The sequence below is a fragment of the Brachycentrus maculatus genome, unplaced genomic scaffold (genome assembly GCF_059751285.1).
Source record: "Brachycentrus maculatus isolate JH-2025_06_01 unplaced genomic scaffold, ASM5975128v1 h1tg000136l, whole genome shotgun sequence".
Taxonomy (NCBI): Eukaryota; Metazoa; Arthropoda; class Insecta; order Trichoptera; family Brachycentridae; genus Brachycentrus; species Brachycentrus maculatus.
Genome location: NW_028280889.1, coordinates 1,212,191 through 1,232,189, shown reverse-complemented (window position 1 = coordinate 1,232,189; position 19,999 = coordinate 1,212,191). Strand labels below are relative to the sequence as shown.

Here is a 19,999-nt window from a genome sequence, read left to right as displayed (position 1 = left end):
ACATTATTACGTATTATTAAATCGAACCTTCTAGGGGATATTTCTATAAAAGGATACCAGTTTTACAGCTTGGTTACGCATATTACTTTAAATAAATAATTCATCCAAATCGTCTCACTCAGGGTCATCTTTTTTAAGGGATGTTATATTATTTATAAATTTGGCGCTTAATTTGAAGAACTCCATTTTAATTTATATAATACTTGTTAAAATGTCTCCTAAATCAGTGTTCCGCAAAGTGTGTGCCGCGGCACACTGATGTACAGTTGGTGAGCCGGGGGAAAAGTCTAGTATTTTGAAGATTATTATTATTATCCTTTTGAAAAATTGCTCCAAATTTAGTATACCTCTAAATTTCTTGATTTGGCAAGTGTACAGAACAGAAACATTACACAGGGAAATATTTCGTACAGTGTTCCTTGAACAGAAAAAGTTTGCGGAACACTGTACATAATTGTGGTCTACTTAATTTATTTTATTATTAAAAACATATCAAATTAAAATTAGTGAGAATCGTTTCTCCTTGTATAAAATGCAATTTAGTAGACTCTAAAAATCAGTGTTTGATTTTCACATCTAACAAATAAATGTTGTATTATTCAGTGCCTAATTCTCCATAAAAATACATCACATACCTTTTTTTCAAAAATTTCTTGGCAATTTTTTTTGTCCTCTCTCAGTTTTTGTTATTAAACCTTTTTTATCTTTTTACCTGAAATTTCTCGACCCTTTTTTCAACTCTATATTTGTAAACTGCCCTCAACCCTCTTTTATTTCTTGATCGCCCTTCTAACAACTTCGAGAGCCCACTGGAGGGCAATATCACCTACATTGGTAATCACTTGTCAACTATTGTATAATATATTAAACTTATACCAAGAGTTGTAGTGAATGAAAGGAAATGCATAGAAATTGCAAAGTGAGAGAACGTATTAGAAGGTTAGGAAAAAATACTGTTGCTGCCACTTTTTGGGTTATTTTGAGGGATTATGACCATTTTATTATAGAAGATATTGAAAAAACTAACGGTGTTTTCCATTGTTCTGTACTGCGTATTGTAAAAAAGAAAAGAAAAATGATAATGATTCGTTTACTACCATATTATTTGGGTGCCACAATTAGAATACGTGAAAGAATATCTCACAAATAATTAAGTTTTCAGTACTGGTTACCTCACAAAAGATATATTGACGTGCCCTACGTAAAGTGCTCTAACTGCATTTTTGTCCATTTTGAGATATTTGGTGTATGTTATCAATTGACCGTTATCTACAAATATTTAAAAAAATACAAAAAATATATACAAAATAAATAACGCCTAGTTTTCAGGCGTATAAGACGCTATCTACATTGAATTTTCGAAATGAACTGAACTCCTAAAACGCTAACTACTTAATTTTGACAAAGCATAAAGTTTTAAAACGATTTAATACATTACTTTATCGTGTTTTTGAATTAATAATACTAGTTTACAATTTTAGATAAAACCGTTGGTTAACAAAAAAAATACGTTGAAAAAATCTTCTTAGCTCTCTCCTGTAAAGTAACAGATTTGCAGATAGAGTACTTTTAGAGCCGTCGATATGATATCATTAAAATTCGTATGTTAAACGTTTTTCAAATGTTATGTTTAAGAAGTCAAAGAAATATGGTTCTTCAATCATAGGTAGAATTAATGTACAAAGTGATCCCTTAAACCAACTAATGACAGGTCGTAAGGCTTGTTAATGTCCAGACTTATATATTTCCTTCTCAGGAACTTGTTTTACTTTATTAATATATAATAATAATTAAAAAAATCCTTACCGCACCCCAATGGTGCTTAGGGCACTGCGTCATATAAACGCAGTGTTATCTTGATCGTTTACACATGAAGGAAAGGTGATCAGCCCTCCGCTTCAGGTACCAGTCCACGGTAATATTGAATAAATATGACAGTGAAAAAAATCACTAGTATTTATTTTACCCGCCTTGGGAATCGAACCCGGGACCTCCAGAACGGTAGCCGAGCATGCTGACCATTACACTACGGAGGCGGACATAGCTATATTTAAATATAAAGAAAGATAATTAATTAGAATCCAGGCTTAATATTTCTAATTATTTTATTGTAAACCTTTCTACTGTCAATTGTTATTGTATCTATTGTATGTAATGTATAAAATCTAGTAATAAAAAAAAATCTTTATTTTGTTAACATGTAAGTATTTCGGCTCAACACAGGCTAAAAGGCTGCCTAAAGAGCCGTAATACATATAATTAATAAAATGTAAAAAACCAATGTATCTTTGTACCTAAAATAAAAAATAATAAAAAATATTGGTCATAACGGGTGATCATCGATCCTTGATTGTTGGATGTATTATATGACATAAGGACATTTTACAGAGTTTTTTAACTGCCGTACTCAATTTTATTTTTCAGCATAAAATTATTAATTAAAATATTATAAAAACCAAAAATATTAATCGGACTCTTTTAATGATTTCGACGGCTATATTAATAATTTGAAATACAATGTGAATTCTGGTTTCAAAAAAGACTGGTAAGGACACAGATAAAATGGCAATAAAATAAATCGATTGAATAAGCTGGTCTAGATACTCGAAAAATCAAAAAAGACGACCGGGCTCGTCCGGGATTTGAACCCGGGACCTCTCGCACCCTAAGCGAAAATCATACCCCTAGACCAACGAGCCACATGGATGCGGGAACTAGTTGTCATATATTAATTCAGGTCACATACTGAAATACATACTAAAACTGCAAACAATGCACTCTGAACATAAGTCCAACGAGTGTCATAAAATTGTCATAAAAATTACTTTCAACAATTTCATACTATATCGCTTCAATACCCCATCAGTTGGCTCGTTGGTCTAGGGGTATGATTCTCGCTTTGGGTGCGAGAGGTCCCGGGTTCAAATCCCGGACGAGCCCTGATTTTTTATTTTTTTTTTTGTAATATTTTACAAATGTTTACAAAAAAAACAGTAAATATATATACTTTTGTTTTAGAAGACTGCTCTCCCGAAACAAGTTGTATCAATTTTAAACCCTAAGGGCGTTTGTCCACTACAGTGATTCTGTCAGTGATAGTTTGTCCACTACAGATTCTGTCAGTGTGAGTGAGTCTGATTGACTGTCATTTAGCGTTTTAAAACGATTATTGGTTTGGATTGGCTTGTGCTTTCGACCATCTTTCTTCGGATCAGAGCTCTTGATTGGTGCGCGTAAATTCGATCACGCTAAACTGTCGTAGTCGCTTTCATTTTTCAAAACCGGACTGCATACTCAAAATTCAATCGTACATTCATATGCGAGTTAAAATATTCTTTGATTATATCATATAAACAATTGTAAAAAATTTTTTTGTACATTAAAAATTTATCTCTTATTATAAAACTTAATGTTTATTGGTGGTTTTGTTTTTTTTTTTTGTATTATGATGAAATTTTTTGGCATTTTCTTATCTGCATTTTATTTTATTTTTTATGTATCACATATCGCCATAACACATCATTATTCAGTAATTCCTTCTCTGTCCAAGCGGCCGGATTATGGAATAAATTACCTCTCCTTGTAAAAAATCCACCCTCTTATAACTTTTAAGAAACGTCTGAGATATTACTATCTATCATTAGAATCCTAACTGTCCATCAAACCTCCTCTCTCTACCTCCTTCCCTAAACTACCCTTTTTCTTTGCCTTGCTTATTATCATGAATGTGTGATGTATGTTTTTTTTATGAAATAGTACTTTAAGTACTATCTACCCTCTGATTGCAAACAGCTATATATGTTTGCTATATATGCTGATTGAAACAGCTATATATGCTGATTGTAAACAGCTATATATATCAAACGTTTTGACTAATATCACTAGTCTGTTTTTGGTTGGTTGGAAGATATTGTACTTTCTTTTCTGTGTATGAAGTTTAAATATATATATATGGTAAATGTATGCACAGAATTGTTGGCATCACTATAATAAAAATGTATATTTAGTATTAAATTATATACGACACTTAAAAAGAAATTAAAGTGAAATAGGCATTTGATAATCGCATTTTACTTTATACTTAAACAATAAAATAATTTCCAACTCCCCGTAGGTCGTAAATAATTAACGGCTAAAGTTTTAACCCATTTGTCGCACCGTTTGCCAAAAACGCCCCTAAAATTTTAATGATAAATATTGGGCCATTCTATAAAACTTAGTTTAATGGCAAAATTATGATGAAAGTACCTACGCATAAATATAAAACGGTTTTATGGTCTATTCTAGCTAAAATAAAGGTTTTCCCTTCTTATCATACTTTGGTTGTGAACTAAACACAAACTGATAGTGTATATATATTTTTCAAACTTACTGTTTGCAGCTCTGATGATATCGTGCTTTATCAGTATGACAATACAAATTAATATCTTTGTCCAGAAAAAAAATAGTATTTAGTAAATAATGTGATTTGTTATTAACGACTACAAAACATAATTCATTAATTGATTCGGGAGTCATTTTGTGTATTATAATATATCTATTTTTAATTGAACTGGATGAATGTACCTACTAAGTGAAACTATTCAACCAAAAAAAGTTTTAAATACGAGTATTTAAAATCATAATTTTACAATATTGAGACCAATTTAGTCTAAATATTGATACTTTTATAGAATAAAATAATAACTATGTATTATTTTTTGACATCTCATCAAAGATGAAGAAGAATATGGAAGTCTGGGCATTTACGGGGCTTACGACCGTCATAGGCTGGTTTAAGTGATCACTTTACACACGTGTAACATTCACCAATTCTACCCATTATTGACAACCACACTACTCAAATTCTTGGAAGTTCTATATATATGAACCAATTTAGAAACCTTGTTCATGAATCACTAGAACTTCACTAGAGACATCTATTGGTGAGATGTAAAGAAGCTTTTTACTAAGCAGAAACTCTTATATTAGTATGTGAGATCCGAATCCTGGATTATAATCACACACATGAGAAACGCCAGAAAATACCATTTTCATTTTTATTATTAAGCTTATAATTTGACCAGATAATTTATTTACAACATTTTGAGTGTGTCCAAATACTTGTTCACAAAATCTGGATTATCTCCAATTACAGGAGTTAACTCCTGTAATTGGAGATAATCCAGATTTTGTGAACAAGTATTTGGACACACTCAAAATGTTGTAAATAACTATGTAATTTTTTCCGCGTGAATTTTATTTGACCAGCAATTAATGTGAAAAATTACGTAGTTATTATTTTATTCTATAAAATGCAGTTCCACCAAGAAATGTTAGTATTAAACTTACGTCTAATTGCTCCTTTTATGCGTTTTATAATATTTGGTAAAATATTCGATTTCGACATTTTACATTTTGGATTGTTACAAGTCAGTTTTTTTGCTTATTTTCGAATTTCGTTCTGTTGAATACATACAATGAGTCATTTCATCCATATAAATATAACAATTGAAAGTATTTAAAATATTAATTTCAATTACTTTGGATATTTTGGTTTCGAAATGGGAAATATAAATGTATTTAAATATTAAAGTGTCTGTCGCACGTGCTTTAAGTGCAATTGGCGGTCAAAATTACTGTATAATCAAATATAAAATTTTATGATACGTTTGTATGTCTTTTTATCCATGCAAAAAATACAGTACTCGCAATTCCCTGAGAATTCGTATACGGTTAAAAAAAGGTTCATATCAAAAGACTCATTTTATAAACAATATAATCAATATAATAAATATATAGTGTGGATGTCAATAATGGGTAGAATTGGTGAATGTTACACGTGTGTAAAGTGACCACTTAAACCAGCCTATGACGGTCGTAAGCCCCGTAAATGCCCAGACTTCCATATTCTTCTTCATCTTTGATGAGATGTCAAAAAATAATATAATCAAAATGGTGACAGGATGTTTCGATTTTTGTTGTTGTTTCAATTTACCTTCTAACTAAAATAAATTGTATCAATAATATTTACAGCACATTTTCATTTATGCTTATCAAGCAGCATAACAACGTTTTAAAAATTTTATATATGTTTTCTTTATCGTAAACTCTTTATGTGAGAATTAAATTTATAAAATTATATTAATGTATGTGAATGCAGGGAACAGAGTGAATGGTGCACTAAAATCAGTTTTATCAAATAAAAATCTAACAGCGGAAGCTAAACCGGCAGTACACAATGGAGTTCTGGTTCCAACCCTTATGTATGGAAGCGAAGCATGGAGTTGGCAAAAGAAGGATGAAAGCAGACTGAATGCAGTCGAAATGCGATCCCTCAGATGAATGTGTGACAAAACGATGTTTGATAGATGTTCGAATGATGAAATAAGGAAAGAATGTAAGGCTGAGATGAGCATTATCGATGAAATTAAGAAAGGTGTGTTGAGATGGTTTGGACATGTGGAGCGTATGAGTGAAGAAAGAACGGTTAAACAAATTTATGGAGCGAATGTAGTTGGAAAAAGAAGCAGAGGACGACCGAGGAAAACTTGGCACAATCAGGTATATCAAATACTTGAAAGCGGCCGGGTCAGGAGTCGTAATAATCGTCGGGTATGTATGAGGAGATGCATGAATGTAGAAGAGGCAAAGAATGTTTGCAAAGACAGAGTGGTGTGGCGTTCGATTCTCTCTGCCTACCCCTGCGGGGAAGCGGCGTGATGGTTAGTTAGTTAGTTAGTTAAATTATATTAAAAAATAAACAAAGATACATACCGTCATATGACTTTCGTCAACTTACTATTTTAAAGAACCAATCTTTTTTCCGTTTGATATTAATATTTACAGTATGAAGAACATTGAAAACGAAAATGATGGTCGTTTATTTACGACAGTACTTTGTTCTACCATATATATTATTGGAACCTTTTTTATAAGTATATCATTATTAGTAAGTAAAGATGTAATGCAATAAAAATATTTAAAACATACTGCTTTACTATCTATATTATGAGAGTAGGACCGTCATTTGTTTATTATACTTTATTAAAATATTATTGTTTATATTTTTAACAATAAAATACAACTTAGTAGCCTCAAGAAATCAGTGTTTGTTTTTAACATTTATATTATATCCCGCCTCCGTAGTGTAATGATCAGCACGCTCGGCTACCGTACTGGAGGTCCTGGGTTCGATTCCCAGGGAGGGTCGAATAAATATAGGTGATTTTTTCACTCTAATATTTATTCAACATTACCCTGGACTGGTACCTGAAGCGGAGGGCTGATCACCTTTCCTTCATGTGTTAATGATCAAGATAACACTGCGTTTATATGATGCAGTGCCCTATGCACCATTGGGGTGCGGATAAGGGTTTGAATGAAATATTATATGTTCTTAACAAGTAATATGTTATTTTTGCAATACCTTTATTATCCTTATAATAAAAAAAAACGACGGTCCTTCTCTCATAAAATACAAATTTTAATATTTAACATATAAATTAAAATGGAGTACTAGAAATAAAACGCCAAATCGAAAAATAAATATATTACTTGTGACTGACCAGTAAACTTTTCTCGACAGCCCGAATGTTACTGAAAAAATTTCAATCTCCTTTCCCATGTTTACACAGGTCTTTAAATTAAAACGTTTTACATCTAAATCAACGACAATAAACAGTCCTTTCATTCTATCCTAATTGTATACACATGTCACTTTAAGTTCAAGTAATGGCAAATATTTGTAAAATGTCACAATACAATTGTACAATTCGTTACATCATTTGTCCAATTTGAATTCTATCCGAGCCCGTGTTCCTGCTTGTTATTCTGGATAATTCCACCAATTTTAATCCCACGAATTTTCTCTTATTATGAAATTTGTATAATTTATCCCTGTGACATACCAAGGACGTGAGATGATTTTTTAAACGAGTAAGTAATATTATATAAATGAAGAATGATATGCGAGGTCTCTGACGAAGGTTCTTATATCGATAGAGGTGGAAAAAAAGAGCAAACGTTTAATATATATTTCGTATTGTTGTCACAGCCAATATTATAAAATATACCCCTAGCTACTATTTTCTGCTTGGTACATGAAAAAGGAAAAATAACGTAAATATATTTATGAAGATCAGAAAATTAGGGTTTCGGGAGATGAAAATTCATCCAACAACGTATTTTATTTATTATAAAAAAAATATTAGAGCATACATATTTCGTGGGGGGTTTTGAAACATGTGACGATTTCAGAGATATAAAATCAGACTGAAGTAATAGACCTCAGAGATCATGAAAAATGCGTAAGTGGATAAGAAAAGTTTTCTGTACAATTGTGGAGAGGTTTTTTGTTCCTAAATAGCTCGAGTTATTTTCTTATTAATCGGTTACAGCCGGCTAATTCCTTCCGATAATAACTCTGAAGAAAGAAACCAAGAATAAAATGAAAATATATTGCAACTCTTTAAAAAATGTAAAAAAAATCAAGATATAAATTGGAATCGTGACAAAAGGAAGACTGCTGAATTAAAGACTGAGAGATGTGGGAAGGTTTGTAGAAAGATCAGTCTAAACCTAAAAGGATGATATAAAAAACGTGACAGGAGAACATCTACAGGATGTCTTGGAAGCAAGGCCTATTTCCAGTCAGCCAGGCTACAACTATCAGATAGATATTTATATATCCTATTAAATATTATAAAAATAGATATAATTGATAGATTAATGTAATATACATTTGCTAGTGATAGATTAAAGTCAAGAACTTTCCAGACATTTCATATTAAAATTGAATGATTCAATTTCTGAACTATAATGCACTTTGTAATCACTTTGTAGCTACGCACGCCCCTGATGTACACTTTACACTCTCTTATTTCAATTTATGTACCACTGAAAATATTATATTCCAAAGAGATGATGAATTGATTCAATTTCACGAAATATTTGGGCACCGACATCACGAAATAGGAGACATTGCAAAACCATCGATGATAAATATATAGATAAAAATAAAACACTATAAAATACCACTTTTTTAACGTTTTTTGTTGTTAATACAACTAGTTTTGAGAAATACAGAGCTTCTCACAACGTTAAAATAAAAATTTAAACATTATATTATAATGTATGACAGATGAAAATACAAACTTATATTTTCACCTGTTACATTCATTGACTCAAAAAAGTGGTATTGTTTTTTTTTAATAGAATAACACGCAAAGCCCCTATTGTAAGAAGCTTCTCTGCAGCTGAATTGGGATAGGGGAGGTAAATGTGAAAATCACAAATACCCAGACCAATTGAAACAAAAATTAATTCATTTTGCAATTGCAGGAATTCGAACCCGCGACACCAGTTTCGATCCAAGGCAATAAATAATATCTTAAAAATATTTTATTTATTGTTTCGGCATTAACTTTGTGGTAAGACATGTTACAATGATTAAAGAAAACACTTGTTTTTTACCACTTGAGTTTTATTATAGACTACATGTTACAGAAGTTAAACTTCCATCATTCAGGTCTGTATAATAACTATTATATTCAGTTACTATACAAACCTGAATGATGGAAGTTTAACTTCTGAAACATGTAGTCTATAATAAAACTCAAGTGGTAAAAAACAAGTGTTTTCTTTAATCATCTTAAAAATAATTATGATAGGAAAGATTAAAAGAATGAGAGGGTCATCGTTTAAGAATCTTATGTAACACACAGACATCGTTTTTGCAAACAAAATTTGTTTTTCAATAGCGAATTGTCCAATGTGTCACGAACTAAGCACACACAATACACGTCAAGCCCAGTTCACGTACTCGCATGTTATCGAGAATGTTGGCTACTGAATCCGATTGAAACAGATCAATGTCACAGGAACGAGAACAATTGCACATGAACGCATCCAATAGCACTAATCACGGAGGTCTACTTATTGGCGATCGCAGTAGATGCATGGCTTTCGAGATTGAATTGAAATTTTGATTTCGATATACTGGAGATGTGAAGTTCTAAAAGAAAAAAGTCTACAACTTCTACTACTACTACCATCACGCCGTTTCCTCGCAGGGGTAGGCAGAGAGGATGGAACGCCACACTTTTTTGTCCTGACATACACTCCTCGCCTCCTTCACATCCATACATCTAGTCATACATACCCTCCGATTACGCAGAATTTTGACACAGCCAGATTTTAGGTTCTGATTGATCTGATCGTGCCAAGTCTTTTTCGGTCGTCCTCGTTCTGTTTTCCCTCTCACATTCGCCACATATATTTTCTTAGTCATTCTCTCGTTATCCATTCGCTCCACATATCCATACCACCGTAAAGAACTCTTCCTAATCTTTTCAACTATTCCTCGTTCAGCCTTACATTCCTTTCTTAAATCTTCGTTTTTAATTCTGTCATACAATGATTTTCCACCCATTCGTCTGAGGGAGCGCATTTCAACAGCGTTCACTCTGCTTTCATCCTTCCTCTGCCAGTTCCATGTTTCGCTTCCATGCATTAAAGTCGGTACCAGCACGCCGTTGTGAACCGCTAGCAAGTACTAAAAGAAAAAAGTCCCTCGTACGAACACACTTCACTTTCGAACCAGCACAAAAAGGGCAAAGACTTATAAGACATCCTGGTGAACCGCGAAGAAACCTCATTGTTTCAATTCACTTAAGGGATAAATCGTAGGGGAGGCAACCCTTAACTTAATCCTTTGTGCCTTCGAGACAAAGCTTGAGATTACTTTTAAATTTTCAATATAACTTTCCGCATCACTCGCGAATTTTCCGCAAATCCACTTAATCCTGCGAATCTCCTCGTCTCAATATAGATTATCACTTTTCTCCGGAAGTTGAAAACAAGGAAGGCGTAAAGGTAATCAAACGGGATATCAAAATATCTCTTCATGACAGATCACTTTATAAAATATTCAGTGTTATTATAAGATTTTCTTTATTGTTTATTTATTTATTTATTTATTTTCATAATACATAGATACATTCAATATACATATTCATTTCATATACACATTTATTATACGTATTACGGCTCTTTAGGCATGGCCTGTGTTGAGCCGAATACTAACACGGTAATACAAAGTTTATATATATATTTTTTAAATTTTTAATATATATATATATTTTTTTAATGATTAGATTATAAACATAACATACAGGAGATACAAAAATAATTTATGTTTTAAGGTTTTTAAATGTGATAATTACACCTGGACTTTAATTAATTCACTTTCCACCTTGTCCCTTCCAATGTTAAGTAACCATCGACACATATACGTGAAAACGAGGTTTTTAAATGGTATAAAGTTTCGAAAAATAAGACTTAATTGGTAAATATCACTATTAATGATATTTACCGAGTAAAATTTACTTTAAAAACGGATAGATATTACCACAAAGTGATTCCGGAATCAATTTATGAAATGAAGTACAAAGAAATAAATTGTTATTTTTTATATTATTATTTGACATCTCTCAAAGATGAAGAAGAATATGCAAGTCTGGGCATTTACGGGGCTGACGACCGTCATAGGCTGGTTTAAGTGATCACTTTACACACGTGTAACATTCACCAATTCTACACATTATTGACAACCACACTACTCAAATTCTTGGAAGATCTATATAAGTAAATGAACCAATTTAGAAACCTTGTTCTTGAATCACTAGAACTTCACTAGAGACATATATTGGTGAGACGTAAAGAAGCTTTTTATTAAGCGGAAACTCTTATATTAGTATGTGAGGTCCGAATCCTGGATTATAATCACACACATGAGAAACGCCAGAAAATACTATTTTGTTTTTTTATTATTTTAGCTTTTAATTTGACCAGTTAACACACAAAATGTTTTAAATAATTTATTTTTGTTTTCAAATATCAAGAAGAAGAACGATAATTTAGTCTATCAACAGGTCCAGGTACAATTTGACCAGATAATTTATTTACAACATTTGAGCATGTCCAAATACTTGGACTCACTAAATGTGTTGTAAAGTTATTTTTTTTAAATATGTTTATTGTTGTCGGAAAATTTGTTGAGTGTAACAGATCACGACTGCGTTTAATCTGTTTTAAGCACATGGGAAAGTAATTTGTAAGCTAAATATGGGTTTGATAGTACGTATAGTATACAAGGAATTTAAATCGGCTTAAACTCTTTTTTTAAATGAATTTTTCGTAACATAGTTAAATATAAAGGATAACTCCTGTAATTGGAGATAATCCAGATTTTGTGAACAAGTATTTGGACACACTTAAAATGTTGTAAATAAATTATCTGGTCAAATTATAAGCTTAATAATAAAAATGAAAATGGTATTTTCTGGCGTTTCTCATGTGTGTGATTATAATCCAGGATTCGGACCTCACATACTAATATAAGAGTTTCTGCTTCATGAAAAGCTTCTTTACATCTCACCAATAGATGTCTCTAGTGAAGTTCTAGTGATTCAAGAACAAGGTTTCTAAATTGGTTCATATATATAGAACTTCCAAGAATTTAAGTAGTGTGGTTTTCAATAATGGGTAGAATTGGTGAATGTTCACGTGTGTAAAGTGATCACCCACTTTATACGAACAATGTGGATGTTCCAACAATCTCACGAAATGGAGGAAAAATAACCAGGTTTTGAGAGAAAATGGGATAAATATAATTACATTTCTTGGAATTTTCTTTATCTCCTGAATCGTAATATCAAGCAAAACTCCGTACAATTTAAAAAACACCGCCTGCTTTATCCATAATTTATTTAAATTACAATTAATTCCGTACTTTAAAACTGAAAGTCCATATTTTTACGAAATTGGGTTTGAATGATATATACCTACTAACGAACGTATTAATTATAAAATGATAAAAGTCCTACTGTAAATGGATTGTTAAATTTATATTTCAGATATGTTTAGTTTAAATTTTACTAAAAATTTATTTTTTAATTTTATAAAAAATTTAAATTAATTTTATAAAAATATTAATGGAACACGAGTTCATATATGGTATTCTTTAAAGGTGTTTTTTTTTTGTTAAACAAGCTAAGTTGGTATGAATTACCTCTTTGATTAATTCTTGAAATTCCGCCATTAAAAATTACAAATTGCGGATGCTGATATTTTTCTATGAAGTGGTGATTTTAAAATTAATTTAAAACCCGGAGAAGAAAGAAACCTAGACCCATTAGCTAGAGAGAACTAAATTGGTTGGAAGCGTTCCAAATGTGGTGTGAAGAATAGTACTTATAAAAAACATAAATACCATATAAAAGTTCAGAGGAGAGTGTAATAAAAGAGATGCATTTTAGTACTCCACCCCTGTTTCCCCGTAGGGGTAGGCAGAGAGGATGGATTGTACAAACACCTCTGTTTTCGCAGACTTCCTTCGCTTTTTCCGCATCCATACATACTCATAAATAGCCGACATGTGACCTGTCCACTTTGGAGAATTTGAAGTACTTGATCATGCAATGTTTTGTTTGGGCTTCTTCAGCTCCTAATTCCAGTAATATAAGCACGAGCGATCTGTTTCACCGTTAAGTCATCAAATCCATCTTAAAACTCCTTTCTTTACCTTATCGATAATACTTATCTCAACCTTGCATTCTTCCCCCTTTTCATTTTTCGGACATCTGTTATACATATTTTGCCACACAAACGCCGTGACGTTGCGTGTCAAAAAATAACTTCTAATTGGAGAAAATCTAGATTTGTGAACAAGTTTTTTGGACACTCAAAATGTTGTTAATAAATTAACTGGCCAAATCATAAGCTTAAATAAAACATGAGAATGGTATTTTGTTATTTTGTAGCGTTTTTCAAGTATTTAATATATGTATAATCTAGGATTCGGACCTCACATACAAATAAAAGAGTTCTGCTTACTAAAAAAGCTTGCCTCATCCTACCATAGATGTCTCTCGTGAAGTCTATCGAGTTCAAGTACTGTGTATCGAATTTAATCAATATATCTAGAAGTTCTGAATTTGAATAATGTGGTCGTCAATCATGGGTAGAATTACAACATTTTGAGTGTGTCCAAATACACGCGTCAATAATTCGGTAGAATTGTCGTGTCGGTAGAATTGTCGGTAGAATTGTCGGTACAATACACGTGTCGGTAGAATTGGTGAATTAATGTTACAGTGTGTAAAGTGATCACTTAAACCAGCCTATGACGGTCGTAAGCCTTGTAAATGTCCAGACATTCATATTCTTCTCCATCTATGTTGAAATGTCAAAAAATAATACTGTATAAATGTTTTTCCCATTCATTAAATCAATGTCCAACCTAAAGGGCATGTTTTATCAGAAAGGTCCAAAGGTATTTTAATAATTAATGTATTACTGATTTATTAGAATACCTTTTGTTATCAATAAATCTCCCAGAAGATGCTCTTATTGGATTTAGAATAATTTATCGATACCAGGATATCATAAAGCTTCCGAGATAAGACTCGCGGTTTGGATCGTTAGCAAAATTATTACCTATCTCCAGTTCCGTTTATGGAAAGTAGATACCACGAATTCACAGTATTAATTGCGGTGCAGGGGTGATAAATCTGCTCAGGTAATAGTGGATGTGACAAACCCGCGAAATTAATGATATCTTTTCGATCTTCTGTGCTCCGGATAATTGAAAATTCATCATCAATAAAAAAATTAAATTAATATTTTTTTTACTCCTTATAGTGTAAAAAGCACTACATGATGTACAGGGTCGCGGTCAAAATTAATGACTCTATCGAAAAATTTTATAATTTTAGCAAATAGCGTCATACGTCAATCATATTTAAAATTTGTAAACCAGATAGCTGCAGTATATAATTAAATTTAAGGTGCGCAAAATTTATCATCTTGTTTTTTAATAACTTTTTTACTAAACAAAAAAAAAATTGATTTATAAAAATCTTTATATGGACCATCAGAATTTTTTTCTGTTAAGTGGAAAAGATGATATCCGTCAAGTGGCTGCAGCCAGTGTTGATACACATTTATGGCCGTTTTGTCAATTTGTTTGTATATTGCAGTTATCTAGTTCACATATCGCCCACTCCTTTCAAGAACGTCATAAATCAAAAATCGTCAATTTTCAGTTGTGCGTGTTTTTTGGAATGCCCAAAAAATGTACTGTATCCCAGCAAAAGAGGCATATTTTTAACTTAATAATTACCAGCTACAGGGCAGAAAGTGTTGTTTTCGCATTTTGGAGAAAACGTATTGTTTAATTCTTTTTTTGAATATCCTAAATATTTTTCAAATGGTGAAAAAACCTTCAGATTTCACCTCAAAAGATCTGTTGCACAGTAAAAAGTTCAATAAGTGGCTTGATATTTATTTTTAATACATTGTGTTATATTTTTAAACTTTAAAAACGTTCTCCTGAAAAATAATTTTTTTTGATTAATGACGTTCTTGAAAGGAGTGAGCGAAATGTCAAATATAATTGAGGTACGACGCTTTTTGCAAAAATTATAACATCTTCCGATAGGGTGATTAATTTTGCGCCACCATGTACTTGATATTATGATCATGTACTTGAATAATGGATAAACAACGGATCAACTGTTAAAAGGATAATCCGGGTACTATGTTTTTCTTTGTGAAATTCGCTCATTTACTTTTGTTTGAATTTTAAAGTTCTACCAATCCAAGTTAAGAAATAAATATTTTTTCTATCTTTATAGATTAGTATTTAGCGTGTTTGACTATTATGCTGGAGATTCAGGATTCGATTCCACGTAGAGTCAAAAATACGTGTTTTGTTTTCCACTCGAATATTTGACATCCTTGAAAGCAGTACTGATCACATTGCCTTTATATAATTAACGATCAATAAAAACTGCTTTTATATGATACAATACCCTATGCACCGTTGGGTATAAACATTAGTAAAAAATTAAGATATTACATTTAATATTACTGTTCAGATAAATAATTATGTTCTTGTTATATATTTCGGCGAATTATTCGTCTCAATTTGTCACTTGTATAAAATGAAAAATTAATAGGTTATTTGAGAGGAAAAATATATGAGAAAGCAAAAAAATATTCAGTTGCAGTCATTCTCACGTTTCGCATTCGGAATATAACGATGCATAGCATTATTCCAAGTGGTAAAGGAGGATCACATTAATACACGACTTTAACAAATCTCGGGAAATCTCGGAAAACTCTCTTCATCCAGAGCTACAAATGTAGTCTCATTTTTATATTCGTATTCCATAATGTGTTAGAGAAAAACACAACTGTGATGGTCTTAAAAGGGTTTTTTTGATAATACTGTAAATTTTCTGAAGACTTCAGAATTTACATAGATGGATTGTATATTCTTATGAGTTTTGGCCTAAAATAAAATTTCAAAAAAAAATATATATCATGGACATCAATATTTTTTTTCACAACGCAGGATTTTTTTAATAAACATTTAACAATGTTTAACAAAGTCTGAATAATGTTTCTCTTCATATTATTTTTTGACATTTCATCAAAGATGAAGAAGAATATGGAAGTCTGGGCATTTACGGGGCTGACGACCGTCATAGGCTGGTTTAAGTGATCACTTTACACACGTGTAACATTCACCAATTCTACCCATTATTGACAACCACACTACTCAAATTCTTGGAAGTTCTATATATATATGAGCCAATTTTGAAACATTGTTCTTGAATCACTAGAACTTCACTAGAAACATCTATTGGTGAGATGAAAATAAGCTTTTCATTGAGCTGAAACTCTTTTATTAATATGTGAGGTCCGAATCCTGGATTATAATCACACACATGAGAAACGCCAGAAAATACCGTTTTCATTTTTTTATTTAAGCTTATAATTTGACCAGATAATTTATTTTCAACATTTTAAATTAAATTTTAAAAAATAACTTCTGTAATTGGAGATAATCCAGATTTTGTGAACAAGTATTTGGACACACTCAAAATGTTGTAAATGTTTCTTTTATTCATAAAATTGGAATTGTGGAGAAGGTGTCAACCATTTTGAAATGCATGTGTTTTTTTTAGATGGGAGTTGCATTTATTATTTACCTTGCTTTTTGTTTACAATTTTTATATAGATCCGATCTCCAGACAGCCTTCATACTGTTAAATGTAGGTTTGCACGACCCAGGACGACCACTGCTGACAATCCGTTGGCAGTTCTCGTCAGAGCTTCGGGACGCGCATCTGACTTGGGAGGATGTAAAGGAGCTGGCAGCCGACAGAAAAGCAATGAGACAGTTTGTGAACTCCATATGCTCCACATAGGAAGCGGATATGGTTTTAATTAATTAAATAAATGATATGGAATATATCGCGCTCGTTTTATTACTCTCCTGACTAACAGGTTAAGCGTCGTATTTGCAAATATAAGCAAGCAATAGTTTAATTAAGACTTTGTTATCTTATATGTTTCTTGTAAATGGTATTTCACTGTTTAACATGTATCATTTTTTAATTATAATATATATAATTTTTCGTACCTGTAATTAAATAAATAAAAAGTTATATATTCTTTTTTTCTCCATATCGATAAATAAATACAAAATGAACCCTTTCAAAAATACTTCTCTCGAGCGCACAAAAAACGCTACTCGTATCCTGTAAAAATCCTGAAAACGAGGATACGATAGTTAGTCAGAACGTCGACTATTTGTTCTAGTCGTATACATTCTGAATTTGTTTTTTTTTATACCCAATAAATATTTAATTGGTTAAATATTTAACGATTTAATAGTTAGTTTCATTTCAAAACCAGAGTTTTATCTGTGGGATTCGTGAAAGATAAAAAACGGGCGTTAAAGAAACGATAAAATTTCTGCTATGCTGGCATTTATTTTACGAATAGAAATACACAGTATGAGTATTTCAATAATGTCCTTGAATGTTGTTGAGTATGAATTAAAATTTATGAGTATGCCAGAAAATGGAAAATATCCAGAAAGTGAAAATATTTAGCCAAGAAATAAGGAAAAGATCGTTCCAGATTATGACTTTAACACGCATATTTTGTTTGAACACGCGAATGACTTCAATAGATTAAATTGTAAAGCGCTTGACTCGGGAAATTGTTTTCTTGTGTAAAATCAATAAATGTATTATTTGTTTCTGTTCAAAACGATCGCAATGAAATAATATTTTCCCTATCGCAAAACCTAGTCAGGGACTTCTAGAATTTCATCGGCAAGTGTAATAAAATTTTAATATTTTTTACGCGGCATTGTTTATTATCGACTTCTTAAAAAAACACGAACATATTCATTTATTGATTTGGCGTTTAATTTGTAGAACTCCATTTTAATTTATGTATTAATTTTAAATCAAACACAGATTTTTTGTAATTTGTATGTTGTATTTTATTAGCAAAAACACATAAAAAATTAATATTGTGACATTTGTTTCGCCTTGTCATTATCATTTGTTTGATTTAAAATTAATACATAAACGAACATATTTACTATTGTACCCAATTATTTACACAATTTTTTTATTTTTTTTATAAAACTAGCTTCTATAGTTAACCTTACCTAAATTAACCTTACCTAATCCAACATTTACATAATATTTTACTGGGTATAAATCTAGCTTCCGTATTTAGGAAAATTAACGGTTTCGTTTTACTTACAATATTTTGTTTATTTTTGAGAACTTCTCACATTATTGCTATTAATATATTAGCTTCTTCAAAGCATATGTTTTAGAGTTCCCAGAATCATCAGGGCAACTGACACCTTCCGCTTCCCACGAGTAGAACAAACTCAATTCAAAGTTCCTATATATACCGTTTGATCATCAAATTTGAGGAAACGTTCAGTCTAATTTCCAATTGAAATAAATATAAATAAAAACCAGCCTATGACGGTCGTAAGCCCCGTAAATGCCCAAACTTCCATATTCTTCTTCATCTTTGATGAGATGTTAAAAAATAATATGAAAATAACTCCTGTAATTGGAGATAATCCAGATTTTGTGAACAAGTATTTGGACACACTCAAAATGTTGTAAATTTTTTTTAAATACAAATATGAACCTGTTTTCAAATCTGGATTATCTTCAATTGTGATTTTTTTATTCATTTTTGACATCTCATCATAAATGAAGAAGAATATGGAAATAAGTCCTATAAATGCCCAGTCATCCATATTCTTCTTAATCTACGTTGAGATTTCAAAAAAGAATACATACAAAAATAACTAGAAAACTTTTTTTACCCCCGGATAGCTGATTTCAAAAATAAAATTAGATCATTTTGGATGGTAAAGGTATACAGATGTATGATATCTGCCGCTCGTTGAAATGATATGGAGAAAGGCGCATACCTGATATCCAATGATATAGAGAAAGGCGCATACCTGATATCCAATGATATGGAGAAAGGCGCATACCTGATATCCAATGACATGGAGAAAGGCGCATACCTGATATCCAATGACATGGAGAAAGGTGCATACCTGATATCCAATGACATAGAGAAAGGCGCATACCTGATATCCAGGTCCCGTTGAAGCGCAGCGGCAGCAGGTCCCCGGCGAGCAGGTCCTGCAGGCGCAGGCGGCGGCCGCGCACGCGTGGGCCCTCCTCGGGCGGGGTCAGCAGCGCCACGGAGGTCACGATGAGCGCCAGCACCGTCACGATGACGAGCAGCGCGATCAGGATGCCGCGCCAGTTGCGCTGGTTCGGGTTGGCCGACACCAGCTCCTGGAAACGGTATCACTTAAAAGGGCGTCTGGAGATCAGCGAAACATTTAAACATATTCCCTAACATATTCTCTTATACGGCTGTGAAACATGGCACCTTACAAGGGCCCAGAGCAGCCGTGTACTTAGTATTGTACTTGTATTTTTGGCGTGCGGTGGTTTGACTTGAAAGGCCTTCCGCTTCAGGTACCAGTCCTAATACATTATTAGACTGAAAAATTACTAGTATTTATTTTGACCCTCTTGGGAATACACCGTATTGGAATACGCGTAAAACACCACATGACGTTTGTGGAACGGAATAATATTAT

The 19,999-nt window shown here is 32.0% G+C and overlaps 1 protein-coding gene and 2 non-coding genes across 3 annotated transcripts in view; 1 reads left to right on the top strand and 2 right to left on the bottom strand.

Annotated features, from left to right (window-relative positions):
• Nucleotides 1–19,999, bottom strand: part of Dpp10 (Dipeptidyl peptidase 10) — a 154,506-nt gene that overhangs the window by 64,878 nt on the left and 69,629 nt on the right. Inside the window, exon 3 of the mRNA XM_088260492.1 lies at nucleotides 19,475–19,688. Coding sequence (XP_088116618.1) covers nucleotides 19,475–19,688 — 214 coding nt within the window. The remainder of the gene's footprint in view (nucleotides 1–19,474; nucleotides 19,689–19,999) is intronic.
• On the bottom strand, nucleotides 2,628–2,699 carry TRNAP-AGG (transfer RNA proline (anticodon AGG)). Its single transcript has one exon. It is a non-coding gene; the product is annotated as a tRNA-Pro (tRNA).
• On the top strand, nucleotides 2,869–2,940 carry TRNAP-UGG (transfer RNA proline (anticodon UGG)). The gene has a single exon. It is a non-coding gene; the product is annotated as a tRNA-Pro (tRNA).